This window comes from Chiloscyllium plagiosum, chromosome 23 (genome assembly GCF_004010195.1).
Source record: "Chiloscyllium plagiosum isolate BGI_BamShark_2017 chromosome 23, ASM401019v2, whole genome shotgun sequence".
NCBI lineage: Eukaryota > Metazoa > Chordata > Chondrichthyes > Orectolobiformes > Hemiscylliidae > Chiloscyllium > Chiloscyllium plagiosum.
Genome location: NC_057732.1, coordinates 40,086,689 through 40,099,825, shown reverse-complemented (window position 1 = coordinate 40,099,825; position 13,137 = coordinate 40,086,689). Strand labels below are relative to the sequence as shown.

Here is a 13,137-nt window from a genome sequence, read left to right as displayed (position 1 = left end):
CCTTCTTGACCTGCAATCTTCTTCCTGACCTCTCCGCCCCACCCCCTCTCCGGCCTATCACCCTCACCTTAACTTTCTTCCACCTATCGCATTCCCAACACCCTTCCCCCAAGTCCCTCCTCCCTACCTTTTATCTTAGACTGCTTGGCACACCCTCCTCATTCCTGAAGAAGGGCTTATGCCCGAAACATCGATTCTCCTGCTCCTTGGATGCTGCCTGACCTGCTGCGCCTTTCCAGCAACACATTTTTCAACCCTCTTCTCCATGTCAGACCTGTAAGGAAGTGTGGTCTCTTTTTGTATGAAGTTTCTAATTTAAAAGAAACAAAAGAGGTCCGTACTGGGTAATTCATATTTCTGAGCCAACTGGTCAAAGGACATCAATATGACCCCTTTGAATAAATCATCCAGCCCCCTAGCTGCCCATAGTTTAAACCCCGAGTCCATCATCCCTGGCTATGGATGTCAAAAATGATGTTTTGGCAATATTGCCCTCACCCTGATACATTGCTCTCATGGCTTGACAATATTGATGGCTATTGGGCTATAGCAATATTCCTTAACTGTTCTCATTTTGTATAAGAACAGCAGGCTAATAAGGGGGTATCTTGCCTGAGATGCTTCGATGTCCAACCAAAGTGAGTGAGGGACGCCCCCCCCACCCCGGGCCCAACCATTCATGTAAGATAGCACTGAGCTTAACTGATAGTTTTTGATATCTTTGATGCCCACTCCTCCCAGTCTGTGAGGGAACTGCAATTTAGTCAATTTAATTAGGGACCGCTTGCGATACCAGATAGTAGAACTAAACCAGCTGCTCAGTCTTCTAAATATTTGTTTAGTAAAAAGCAGAGGTAGCATATCAAAAGAGGATACAACAGGCAGGGCAGAATGTTCATTTTAATGAGGACTATCCGATCTAACCAAGAGATCAGGAGTGCCTCCCATCTACGATTCTGTCAAATAAATGGGCACAATTGGCTTTAAATAGCAAATCAAAAATGGGAGTAATAAGTATACCTAGGTAGAGAAAGCCCTCCTGCGACCATTTAAAGAGGAACCAAGATCCACCCTCAGGATGAGGCACTCTCGGGAGACCACCCATGGGCATGGCCTCTGACTTCGCAAAATCGATCTTATAACCTGAGAAGCCACCAAATAGATTGATGCATTGTATCAGATGTGGCACTGAGATTGTTGGGTTTGATAAGAAGACAAGAACGTCATCCGCATACAGTGCAATCTTATGTGACTTTGTCCCCAGTTCTGCAGCGGTTATATTGGGATCCCTATGTATTTCCTCCGCCAGTGATTTGATCACCAATGTGAAAAGCAATGGTGACAAGGGACAGCCCTGCCGACTGCCCCTACAAATATTAAAATTGCTTGACCTGATGAAGGTCTGTTCCAGGTCAAACCGCTTCAAAGTATGAAAACGATATGGTCACTCAACCCTTTCAGATGCCTTTTCCACATCTAAGGAGATCACTAATCCCTGTACTGATCGCTGTTGACATACTTGGATCATGTTAAGTAATCTCCTGACATTATCCATTGATGTGTGACCTTTTATGAACCCCATCTGGTCCTCCTTAACAATGGAGAGCAGTATTTTCTAGGCTTAATCCCAGAGTCTTGGATAGGATTTTGAAGTTGACATTCGGGGCGAAATGGGTCTACAGGAAGCGCAGTCCTCTGGGGCCTTCCCTTTTTTAAGAATGAGAGAGATGTTCATCTCTCTTAGAGATGGTGGGAGGAGGCCACGACTATGTGAGTCATTAAACATACTAAGCAACGGCCCTGACAATATACTCATAAATTCCTTATAGAACTCACTGGTGATTCCATCAGGACCTGGCGCCTTCCCATTCTGGAGCTGCCTCACAGCCTCCTGCACCTCTTGCTCTGACAATGGGGCATTGAGGAGAGACTCTTGTTCGGGGTCACTCCCAAAAGGTCCAAATTCTTAAAAAATACTCCATCCTAACCCGCCCACTCTCAAAGCTTTCAGATTGGTATAATTCAGAGTAAAATTTCCAGAATGCTGCATTAATCCTTTTAGAATTGTAGTTCAAATTTCCAGTGTCCTCTCTGATCGAGGTAATGGCCTGGGGTGGGCAGTCATTTTCCTAGCAAGGTATGCTAGGTACTTGCCTCGCATATTCCTATGCTCAAACAGCCTTTGGCTTGTACATGTAATCTCCCTCTTGGCTGTCCGTGTGAGAATGGAGTTCAGCGTAGACCGAAGCGTTGTGATCCTCTGCAGTTTAACCAGTGAGGCCCTGTCAAAATATGCCTTTTCAGCTACTTTCAGATGTGCCTCAAGCAAGCATTGCTGCTCACCCACCCATCGCTTCTTAATGGCTGAATAGGAAATATCCAACCCCCTTGCATCGGCTTTAGCTGTTTCCCAAAGGATGGATGGGTGACTGCCGAGCCTAAATTAATATCTAAAAAAGCCCTGAACTCAGTAGAAAAGAATTCAATAAACTTGCTATCCTTGAAGATGAAGGGGTCCAGTCACCAGTGCCTCAAGCCTACCACAGTATCCTTATACTTAACCATTAAATACACTGGGACGTGATCGGATATAGTGATATTGCCAATTGTACATGATGACACCGAGTCCAGATGTATTGCAAGAGTCAGAAATAGGTCAATCCTGGTATGGCATTTATGTGGGGTTAAAAAGAATGTGAAGTCCCTGCCAGTAGGTGAAGGTGCCTCCAAACTTCTACCAACCCCAATTCAGCACACAGATATCTGAACTGTTTACATCGCAAAGAAGATATCGGTGGGCCTTGGGCAATCTATCTACTGTAGGGTCTATCAAACAATTGAAATCCCCTTTGGGGATGAGATGCAAGGTTAACCAGTCTAGAAAGAAATTAAGGGGTGGGCCGAGGGCAGTAAACATTTAAGATCCTGTATTCTTCCCCATGTATCAAAGCTTTAAGGTTTATAAATCTCCCGTGTGTGCCTTTAAAGCACTCTAACAACTTAAATGGGAGATTCTTTCTAACTACTCCTTGTATTGAAAGATGAAAAATAAACGTGATCTTACCCATTCTGTTGCAGCTTCAGATGCTCTGCATCATCTAAGTGTGTTACTTGTAATAAGGCAGCATCCACCTTCTCCCTTTTAAGGCTTGAAAGTACCTTCTTCCTCTTGACAGGTGAATGACTCCCTTCATATTCCAGGTGCACCACTTAAACACATCCTGAGTCATAACCTTTTATAGCATCATTTAGACTCTGGAGAGGAAGAACTTGAACTACCTGAAAACTTCACAGACTAAAATAACTACAGCCAACAAATCTGCAAAACTTCAAAAACTTTGTACAGCAAAAAACAAAAAAACAAAGAATTGCCAAAGGCACGACTGGACGAATTTACTCCCATTCAAAGCAGGTACCCACACATCCTACAACCCTACTGACCATCCCAACCACCCTCTCAACTCCTACCAGCGAGGGTCGCACCACATACACCGACCACCCGATAGATAAAAAAACGAACACCCAAATGCGATGTTAGTACAAGAACAAGTAAACTAAAAATAAATATGTCACCCATCCCTTAACATGACTTAGAGATTAAAGATAAATAGTCTATCCATCCCGGACATTATTTCACGCAACTTATTACCAGAAAGGAGACTCCACCAAGTCCTTTTTAAAGAAGAGCAAACCCGAACAGCCCTGTCATCTACGCCTACTCAGCCGTTCGATTTAAGTCAACGTATCCACAAAGTTCTTCACTTTCTCTGGCGAGTCGAACAAATATATGGACCCATTATGATTGATCCGAAACACCACTGGATCCCAAGCTCTCTCAATCTCCTCTTGATGCCATCGTAGGGCTTCCTTTTCTGGACCACTGTCACCGAGAAGTCTTGAAAAAACATGACCCTGGAGCCATCACATACCTATACCTTCAAATCCCTCCCCCGGGCTCTAGAGACTACAATGACACTCTGCTTGTCTTTATATTGATGAAACCTCACTAGGACAGGGCGTAGGCGCTGATCCAGACCTGGATTTCATGCCATGATCCGGTGGGCTTTTTCAATTGTTATCTTTCCCTTCTCAACCTCCAAACCAAGGAACTCCAGGAACCACTTCTCGAAGAATTCCATTGGCTGTTCATCTTCTGTCCTCTTCAGTATGCCAACAACAGGCAGATTCTTTCTTCTGCCCCTATTTTTGAGATTGTCTACCAGATCCAACAGACCCCGGACCTGTGTTTCCAGGGCTTCATTCCAGCTCTTGGAGGAGTTTACCATTGCAGATCAGAGTGGCGCTGGAAAAGCACAGCAGGTCAGGTAGCATCTGAAGAGCGGGACCCAGCGCTCAAACCCATCGGCTCTTTTTCCCAGGTCTTGCAACATAGCAGGTACAGGAGCCAGCTTCTCCTCGATTTTTTCCTGGATCTGCCTCCCCAGGACCTCAAGAGGTCTGGTGAGTAAGCAAGTCCAGAGGACTCTGCTGTGGCCCCGATCCCAGGTGAGCTTCCTCCTTTTGTCAGCATTCCCCAGCTGCAAGGACAAAGGTAAGTAGATTCGTTCAGGTTTCTAGCTCCTTTTCTATGTTTTTACTCACAATAATGTGTTTGGGATAGGTGCTGGCTCTGTTGGGTCGGTGTTGCAGTGTGGAGCCCAGCAAACATGATCCTAACAGGACGCCACTATCTTGGACACTCCCGAAGATACTATGGTTTTAAGAGGTGCATTTTGTCCTGGTTTTGTTTGTGAAGAGAGGTTGAGACAGAGGTGACAAGCAGTTTCCTCCAAAGCCAATAAACAGCTTGTGAGGCTTTTTTTAAACAGTTGGAACAAAAGAAGCAGCCTGAATGGGTGGAGTCAAGCTCCCCAGAACCAGGATTTCTTTTTTGTTTCAGCTTTCAGCAGTTGCCCAGGTCTCAAAACTGATATGGAATCTCTTATTCCTCCCCCTGTTATAGCTAAAACTTGGGTTTTCTTCCTACTGCTAGAATTGCATGAGACAATCTATTTCACTGAATTTGCCTTTGCCACGGGTGTGTTTATGGGATGTTACTATATTGGAACAGTTAATTAGTAATAGTTAATGTACATATTATTTTGTTATACATTTCAAAATTACAGTCAAGCCAATTCTTTTATTTTTATTTTTTCTGTAGTGTATGAATAAAGTATGTTTTATTTCAAATCTGGTAGTTTGACTAATTGAATTACATCCAGAACACAATGCCTTAAACTTATATTTAAAATAAGAACAGGTTAGGGTCAAGAATATTTTCTTAATATATTTTGAGGGGTATGGTCTTGTGTATAACACATCTCACCCTTGAGCGTCGACTAACTGATAGTCATGCACTTGCAATTCATGAAAACCCCAACATGACTAATTTACATAGCATTCCAATGTTCCCCTCATTCAGTTAGTGCAAGCTCCCAACACCTGATATAGAGTCTGGTGGCTGCTGGTTGACGGATGCATGCATGACATGGACACACAGATCTTAAGTCTTTTTGTATGATTTCTTTTCACTTACTCACTTTACTGCTTAGTTGCTAGCCTCTGTCTACTTCACAATGCTTTCTTCGTGCACACTGACTGACTCCAGCACTGACTTGCAGACTTCTGTGTGTCCTGGATTACTTTCTCATTGCTCAGGTTACAACTTTCCTGAATGTTTATTTCAGCAACTTGTATCAGAGTCACTGGGGACCTTGTGTGCCATTCTCTTAATCCTCAACCCATAAATGAAGCCAAGTTGTTACCGATGCCATTTTCTCCAGAGTACAGCTCTTCATATCCTTCTCCCATGACAAAAGCCATTCAATAAATCCCAGTGTGCTCTGAATATTTCAGCTGCCTTTTAAGATTCAGCAATGAATATATCCAAAATCAGTGCAACAAGGTCCAAAGAAATATACCTTACTAGTGGATTACACTTTAAGTTTTAAAATGAAATGGGTTCCAAACATGAAGCACTTCACGGGATACTGAGGAAAAGATTAACTGGAGTATTTACCCATGCAAATACTATAGCTACAAATGCAAATCATAGGCTAGAGATCTTGCAGCAAATAACTCACCACTGGACTCCTCAGAATCTGTCCACCACGGCAGTGTGATGGATTACTCCCCACTTGCCTGCATGACAGCAGTTCCAAAAGCACTCAAGAAGCTTGATGCTATCCAGGACAAAGCAGCCATTTGATTGGCATCACATCCACAGGCACCCACTAAAGCTCAGTAACAGCAATGTGTACTACCTACAAAATGCACTGCAGAAATTCACCAAGACTTCTTGAATTGCAATTTCTAAACCAACAAAACACTACCATTTAAAGCACAAGGGCAGAAGATATATGGGCGCACTGCCCATGCACATTGCTCTTTAAGTCATCCATCATCCTGACGGACAAATAGATTGGTGTTCAGTCAGTGTGACTGGGTCAAAATCCTGGATCTCTCTTACTTAAGACATTCTGGTTCTACATACATCATACTGAGTCAACAGAACCTGATCCAGCTACCCACACCTGCATTCAATAAAAAAACTCCTCATAGAAATACCCTTTTTTGGAGAAAGACTATACTTGCTTCTCACCTCAAGCAGATCTCCTCTGATTAGCCCTAAAATCTCTAGGTTTTCCAAACTAAAAGTCTTTCCTCAATTATTCTAAACTGAAAAGACGTTAATTGAAGGTGGTGTTCAGTCTACCTATGGTAAATCATTCCAACATAACAACTTTTCATTAATCCTGGTTGTGTTCCCTGTTGTATGTTATATACTCAATTGATCTGACTTTTTTTTATAAACTCTTCACCAAATTAACCAATACCCATATGCCACTATTTTGAAATCTGAACTCTAAAATGATGTATATATTTATATGTAACTACATCATACTAAAAGTTTTCCATTCAAGTGACCATTCAGATGTGATAGATCATCAGAAGATTGCAGATTCCAAACAGTCAAAGCATCATTGAAAAGTGTGAGGGGTGGTGAATACAGAGAAAATAGATAGCAAAAATGAAATGGATCAAAAGATACATCATGTGAATAATGCTTGCTCTCTATTTATTTCATTTAGGTTCCCAGTATCTCTGGACTGTTACAAAACATTACAGTCTATACAGAAACATCAATCTCTTTCTCAATTTTGACAACTCATGCAGGAAGTGCAGTCATTGCATGCAAGGGAAAAGATAAGCATCTGGTGAACAAAACAGGAAACTGATAAAGTATTTACAACCAAAGCGTCTTTCTTCTTCCATGATTTAATTTGATGCTTTCCAACGAGGGTCACAACATTTGCAGAAATATTTGACCCCAACATTGGAATGAATGAATTAGGCTCTCATCAATAATGGGTAATGACTGATTGGGTTCCCCATTCCTACCAGAACAGGGATGGAAAGCTGTATCTGAATGATCTTGCTGCATGAGCCTTTTTTTGCCACTTTTGTTACACTCAGAAGTCTAAATTCTTAGACACGAGGGGATTCTCTGGCTGGAGTTTAGATCAGAGTGGTGCTGGAAAAGCACAGCAGGTCAGGCAGCATTCAAGGAGCAGGAAAATCGACGTTTCAGGCAAAAGCCCTTCATCAGGAATAGAGGCAGGAAGCCTTTGGCTGGAGACTAAGCAGGCCCACTGTGTCTGGATATGGTACTGGCTACTTCACACTCAGATGAGGGCAAATTTCTTGGCTCAGAATTCTCTGACCGAGAGGTTTGTGGATGGTGAGTCATTGAGTATATTAAGGCTGAGATCAATATTAATTTGAGCATTACAGGAATCAGAACAGCATGGGGGCTCAGCAGTTAGCACTGCTGCCTCACAATGCCAGGGACCTCAGTTTGATTCCACCCTCAGGCAACTGTCTGTGTAGAGTTTGCACATTCTCCCAGTGTCTGCATGGCTTTCCTCTAGATGCTCCGGTTTCCTCCCACAGTCCAAAAATATGCAGATTAGGTAGATTGACCATTCTAAATTGCCTAGGGTTGTGCAGTTAAGTGGATGAGCCATGAGAGATGCAGGATTACAGAGATAGGTAGGAGAAGGAGTCTGGGTGGGGGGGGGGGCTCTTCAGAGGGCAATAGTGAGGACTGCAGATGCTGGAAATCAGAGTTTAGATTAGAGTGGTGCTGGAAAAGCACAGCAGGTCAGGCAGCTTCCGAGGAGCAAGAAAATCAACATTTCGGGCAAAAGCCCTTCATCAGGAATAGTGCCCGAAACGTCGATTTTCCTGCTCCTCAAATGCTGCCTGACCTGCTGTGCTTTTCCAGCACCACTCTGCTCTTCAGAGGGGCAGTATGGACCATATGGGCTGAATGGCCTGCTTCCACACTTTTGGGATTCTATGATGGAAAGGGGAGGTGGGGGGTTAGGTCTAAAAAGTGTTAGAACATTCAGCTGTGGTTTTATTGAATGGCTGGAGGGCCCCTATGTTCACCTCCTGCTCCAATTTATTATATTCTTATGCCCAAGTATGGTGCAAATTAATTGCATGATTTCCAAAATCTCTGTAATTTGTAATCAGATTTATAGACCCCCGCCACAAACAAACCCCACACGAAGGGTGCTGGAGCCCTCACTGGTGGAATCATGCATCATGCAGTGAATCAAGAAAAATCCAAGAAGTTGCCCAATATAACATTTTGGGCGCTTTATTCTATTCTCAGTAACCACCAGGTTAGCTCTGAGAGAGCTAGCCAACTTGGCTTTGTCTCCTGCCCCGAAGGCTGCACGGTATACCTTTTATATTAAAAAAAATCTTGCTGATCAAAGATTTATTTTATCATCTGAATGTCACCTGCGAGCGAATTTGTTACATCATTTTTGAGAGCTCGACGGATCAGATTTCTTACCCTCGGGCAAAAGCAAACCCACCCTCCTCTGGATTGACAAAGCTTCCTGAAGCCATCAGGTTTGCACGATTCATTGCAGAACTTGACGGGGAAGCGCTAACCACACGCCTATCACAACACTTTGTAACATCCATCGCCAAAGCTTGTGCGTGAAATAGCCGCGAAATTGCGCAAATACTCTCCACGTCCCGGTCACAACGCTGCAACTTCCCCTGACAGCGCATTAACACCTGCCTTCAAATTTCCCTCGGCTTTTCCCAACCGAAGATCTGAAATTGAGAGTTTCAACAGGTTGAGGTGAGTAACTCAATGCTCAAGGTTTTATATTTTGGGAGGGAGGAATGCCTTCTTATAGTCCTTGGTGTTGGGGTGGAGGAGTAACTTCAGTGTTCAGTCATAATTTCAAATTGAGTTCAAACTTTGGGTATTGATGGGGTGTCCTGAGAATGTGGCAGGAGCTACCCAGAGAAGAACTGAAATGAATAGGCTGGTGTACTTCTATGTGGAACATGGAGGTCTTGAGCTCAAGGACCAGTTTGTGTGCTGTAATTACTTTGCTAAAAACAATAGGAGCCTCCAATTGCCAATAATTATTGACCATTCTTGGTTAACCTTGAGAAGGTGGTGATGGCTCTTTCCTTGAACTTCTGCAGTCCATGTGGTGAAAGTGCTCCCATTGTATTGTTGGAAACGAGGGTCTAGGGCTTGACCTTGTACACGGAATGAACGGTGATATATTTCCAAGTCAGGATGGTGACTTACTGCTGTGCAGGCTGTGTGTAACCAAGTGGCTTAAGGCTGCCTTAGAACTGAGCCTCCTCTGAACAATCCACGCTGTTCAGGAGCTGAGAAGAGAGCTCCTCCTATATCCAAGCTTCCACATCAAAATAAAAAAAACTTGGTGGTGGCTGTTTACTCAACCAGATGCATGCTGGCTAAATGTAGGTATTCAAAGTAAAGCTAGCAACAGAATACAATAAATATCACTGAAACTACAGGTTTATTCTTACCTCAGATACTGTCAAATGGCAATGGGAAGTGTTCTCTCCTTCACACCTATCACTGAGTAGAAGCTGATCAATCTGAAAGACCCTGCTCAAATTCACAGACATCATATTGGCATGAATGTTAAAGATTCTCTTCACTGAACAACCATTGGTAATCTCTACTTTTGAAAAACAAAAATCCCAGACATAGCAAATGTACCAATGACATGTAGTGCCACCTGTGCCTGAGTTATCACCAAAAAGAAAAATCCATGTGAAAATGTGAATAACACTGTCTTTTTATTATTTTTTCCTACAGAAAATGAGGGGACTTTGGCTCTTTCACAGCATTGTCTTGGTGGTTGCTCACAGTCGGGTAACATTTGTAGGGTGAGTAATTTCCTTGGGCCATTCTATGATGTTGGCCACTCCTAGTGCTTCCTCTCTGGCCCCTTCTTGAACCTTTCCCAATGTAATTATCCTCCCCCCACCTGTTTTAAATGGAGTAAGGAGTTAATTACTTGGAAAAAGGGTAGAAAAGAAGCTCATGACTAAACTTATTGTTGCTAAAGCTGAAGAAGGATGTACTCCAACTCATTAAAATTAATATCAATGAGATGGAAATAAATAAGTGGTTAAAGTTGTACAATAAGTGTGGGATTTGACAAGACAGTTAAAGGTTTGATGTTAGAACCTTTTTCTCCACATATTGTTTATGTAGAACAGATTCTCAGAGAAGGATTAATTTAAGGTCAGCTGATCCCTTTTAAAAGAGATAGATCAACACAAATTTAGAAAAATCTTGAGAAATCGGCACGGTGGCCAACACTGCTGCCTCACAACGGCAGGGACCCGGGTTCAATTCCTGTCTTGGGCAAACTGTCTGTGTGGAGTTTGAACATTCTCCCTTGTCCGTGTGGGTTTCCTCCCACAGTCCAAAGATGTGCGGGTTAGGTGAATTGGCCATGCTAAGTTGTCTGTAGTGTTAGGTGCATTAGTCAGGGGTAAACATAGGGGAACGGGTCTGGGTGGGTTGCTGTTCGGAGGGTTGGTGTGGACTTGTTGGCTGAACATTCTGTTTCCACACTGTAGGGAATCTAAAAAAAAATCCCAAAGCACTTTATAATGAAACACTTTTGAAATATGCTCACTGTTATAAAACAGCAAACACAGCAGTCAGTTTTCAATGTGATAATGGCTAGTTGTTTTTACTGTAGTTGATTCAGGAGTAAATGTTGATGTGGGGATGACTTTCCTGCCCTTCTCTGCAATAATATTGTCGGACCTCTTGTATTCAAGTGGTAGAGCCAACAAGGCCTTGGTTATGCTTCAGCTAAAATAGATTTCCAACAGTTAGCACTTCCTCTGTCCTGAACTGCAGTGTCAGCCTAGATTTTTGTATTCAAGTCTCTGGAGTGCAGCTTGTGCCCACAAACCTGAGGCTCAGAGAGGAGAAAGTCACCCATTGATCCGCAGTGATGCCTAGCAGGCGTCTCGTCTATACGTGGAATGAGAATTAGAAAGAAATTAACAATGATCTTTGTATATTTTTGTCCTTGACAAGTCGGGAAAGAATTTAATGTCCCTTAAATTAAGGGATTGCATTATGATGACAGAAGAGAAAGAATATTCAAACATTGATTCTGGATAGAATGGCTTTGTGCGTCTGAATGTTATTTACTGGCAAATGCTTCAAAATTATAAATAGAACATATTCCATTATTCCTGTTGCTTTCACAAACTGATGAATATTAAATATCAAAAGTCACAGATAATTCACTAATTTAAACCTCTTGTTATTCCTTTTATTTTCTCATTTTGACTGATTTTTGTTCCAGGTTTGGGCCCTAGAGAAGTAGCAGATATTCTATTCGATAATCATGTTTGAAAGTACCAAACTCAGAGCATTGCCTGTTGGTACTTGTTTGCTGAATTTTCTCACTGTGGAGATGTTACATCTCCTTCTCAACAACTCCCACCCCCATAACAATCAGCCGAGGGGGCCGTCAAAGCTTGGCTGATGGTCAGATTATTAAAACTGATTTTATCAGAAGTGCAGCATTTTCTATTGTGAGGAAAACATAAAAACATAAAGCTGACATATGAAGACCAAGTGCAAGAAATGCGCAATCAGTGTCAGAAAAGGGATAGCACTGTAATTTTTGTTTAGCACTGTAATTTTTGTTGGAATTGTTTATCAACCAGTCATTACGTAAATTGGACATGTTCTCACTGGAAAAGAGAATTAGGTGACAGTATAATTGTTGTTCTTAGCACTTTAAAAGAAACTGGGAAAATCCGATCATAGCACCTTGCCCAGGACCATGCAACCAGAGGACAAAGGGAAGGGCTAAACTCGGAACCATGTAAACACAATTTCAGTGAACGTATGGTCAATCTATGAATATGCTGCCTGGGGAGACATTGGAAGCAGTTCATGCACAAGCAATTTAGATTGATTCCTTTCAGTGAATACAGATTTAAAATAGGCAGCCATCGCTTTGTAGATAATGATGTGCAATAAATCCTGACCTTGAAGGTGACACCCAGGATTGAATAAGAAGAGTGCAAAATGTGTTATGAGATATTCTCTGTGTTTGTTGGGCTCATCCACATATCAGTGCTACTGATCATAAAGTGGGAGGGGATTGGGCAAATTGCTCGAGGTATCAACACAAGACCTTCAACCACCATCCCAACAATTCCATTTCTGGTCACTCAACATTTCAATCTCCATGGGATACTTTCTTCCCTCACCAATTGGAAAGAGAATAGTATCTTCACTATCTAATTGGAGGGTTCTTGACTGATGGTTGAACAACTCTTTCTACTTACATACATTATTTTTCAAAACTATAAAGGGAGGGCAATTGTGGTGCAGTGGTAGTGTCCCTACCTCTGAGTGAGGAGGCATGAGTTTCAAGCCCCACCTGCTTGAGAGGTGTGTCATAATATCTCTGACCCAGTTGATTAGAAAAATATCTTAAAAGCAGTAAAGAGGGTGTTTGTGGTGCAGTGGTAATTCTGCTATCACTGGACTAGGAGGCCTGCGATCAAGTCTGACCTGCTCCAGAGAAGTGCACTGATATCTCTGAACAAGTTGTTTAGGAAGTAATATTAAGAGCAGTAATGCCCTTCAACTCAATTTTGATTTGGCAACCCTCCCTGCCACCCCCCACAACCTTTGATAGTCTTCATTGCATAATAATCTTCAATTCATTGAAATTTGCTTTTAATTCCTGGAAATGTCAAAGGGCAGCAAAGTGATTCAGTTGTAAACAC

The 13,137-nt window shown here is 42.4% G+C and overlaps 1 protein-coding gene across 1 annotated transcript in view; it reads left to right on the top strand.

The window, feature by feature from the left end:
* Nucleotides 1–8,928: 8,928 nt before the first annotated feature.
* The window catches only part of LOC122561817 (carboxypeptidase A1-like), a 37,248-nt gene continuing 33,039 nt past the window's right edge, over nucleotides 8,929–13,137 (top strand). Inside the window, exons 1-2 of the mRNA XM_043714020.1 lie at nucleotides 8,929–9,166; nucleotides 10,175–10,245. Of these exons, the coding sequence (XP_043569955.1) occupies nucleotides 10,178–10,245 (68 nt within the window). The 5' untranslated portion in view covers nucleotides 8,929–9,166; nucleotides 10,175–10,177. The remainder of the gene's footprint in view (nucleotides 9,167–10,174; nucleotides 10,246–13,137) is intronic.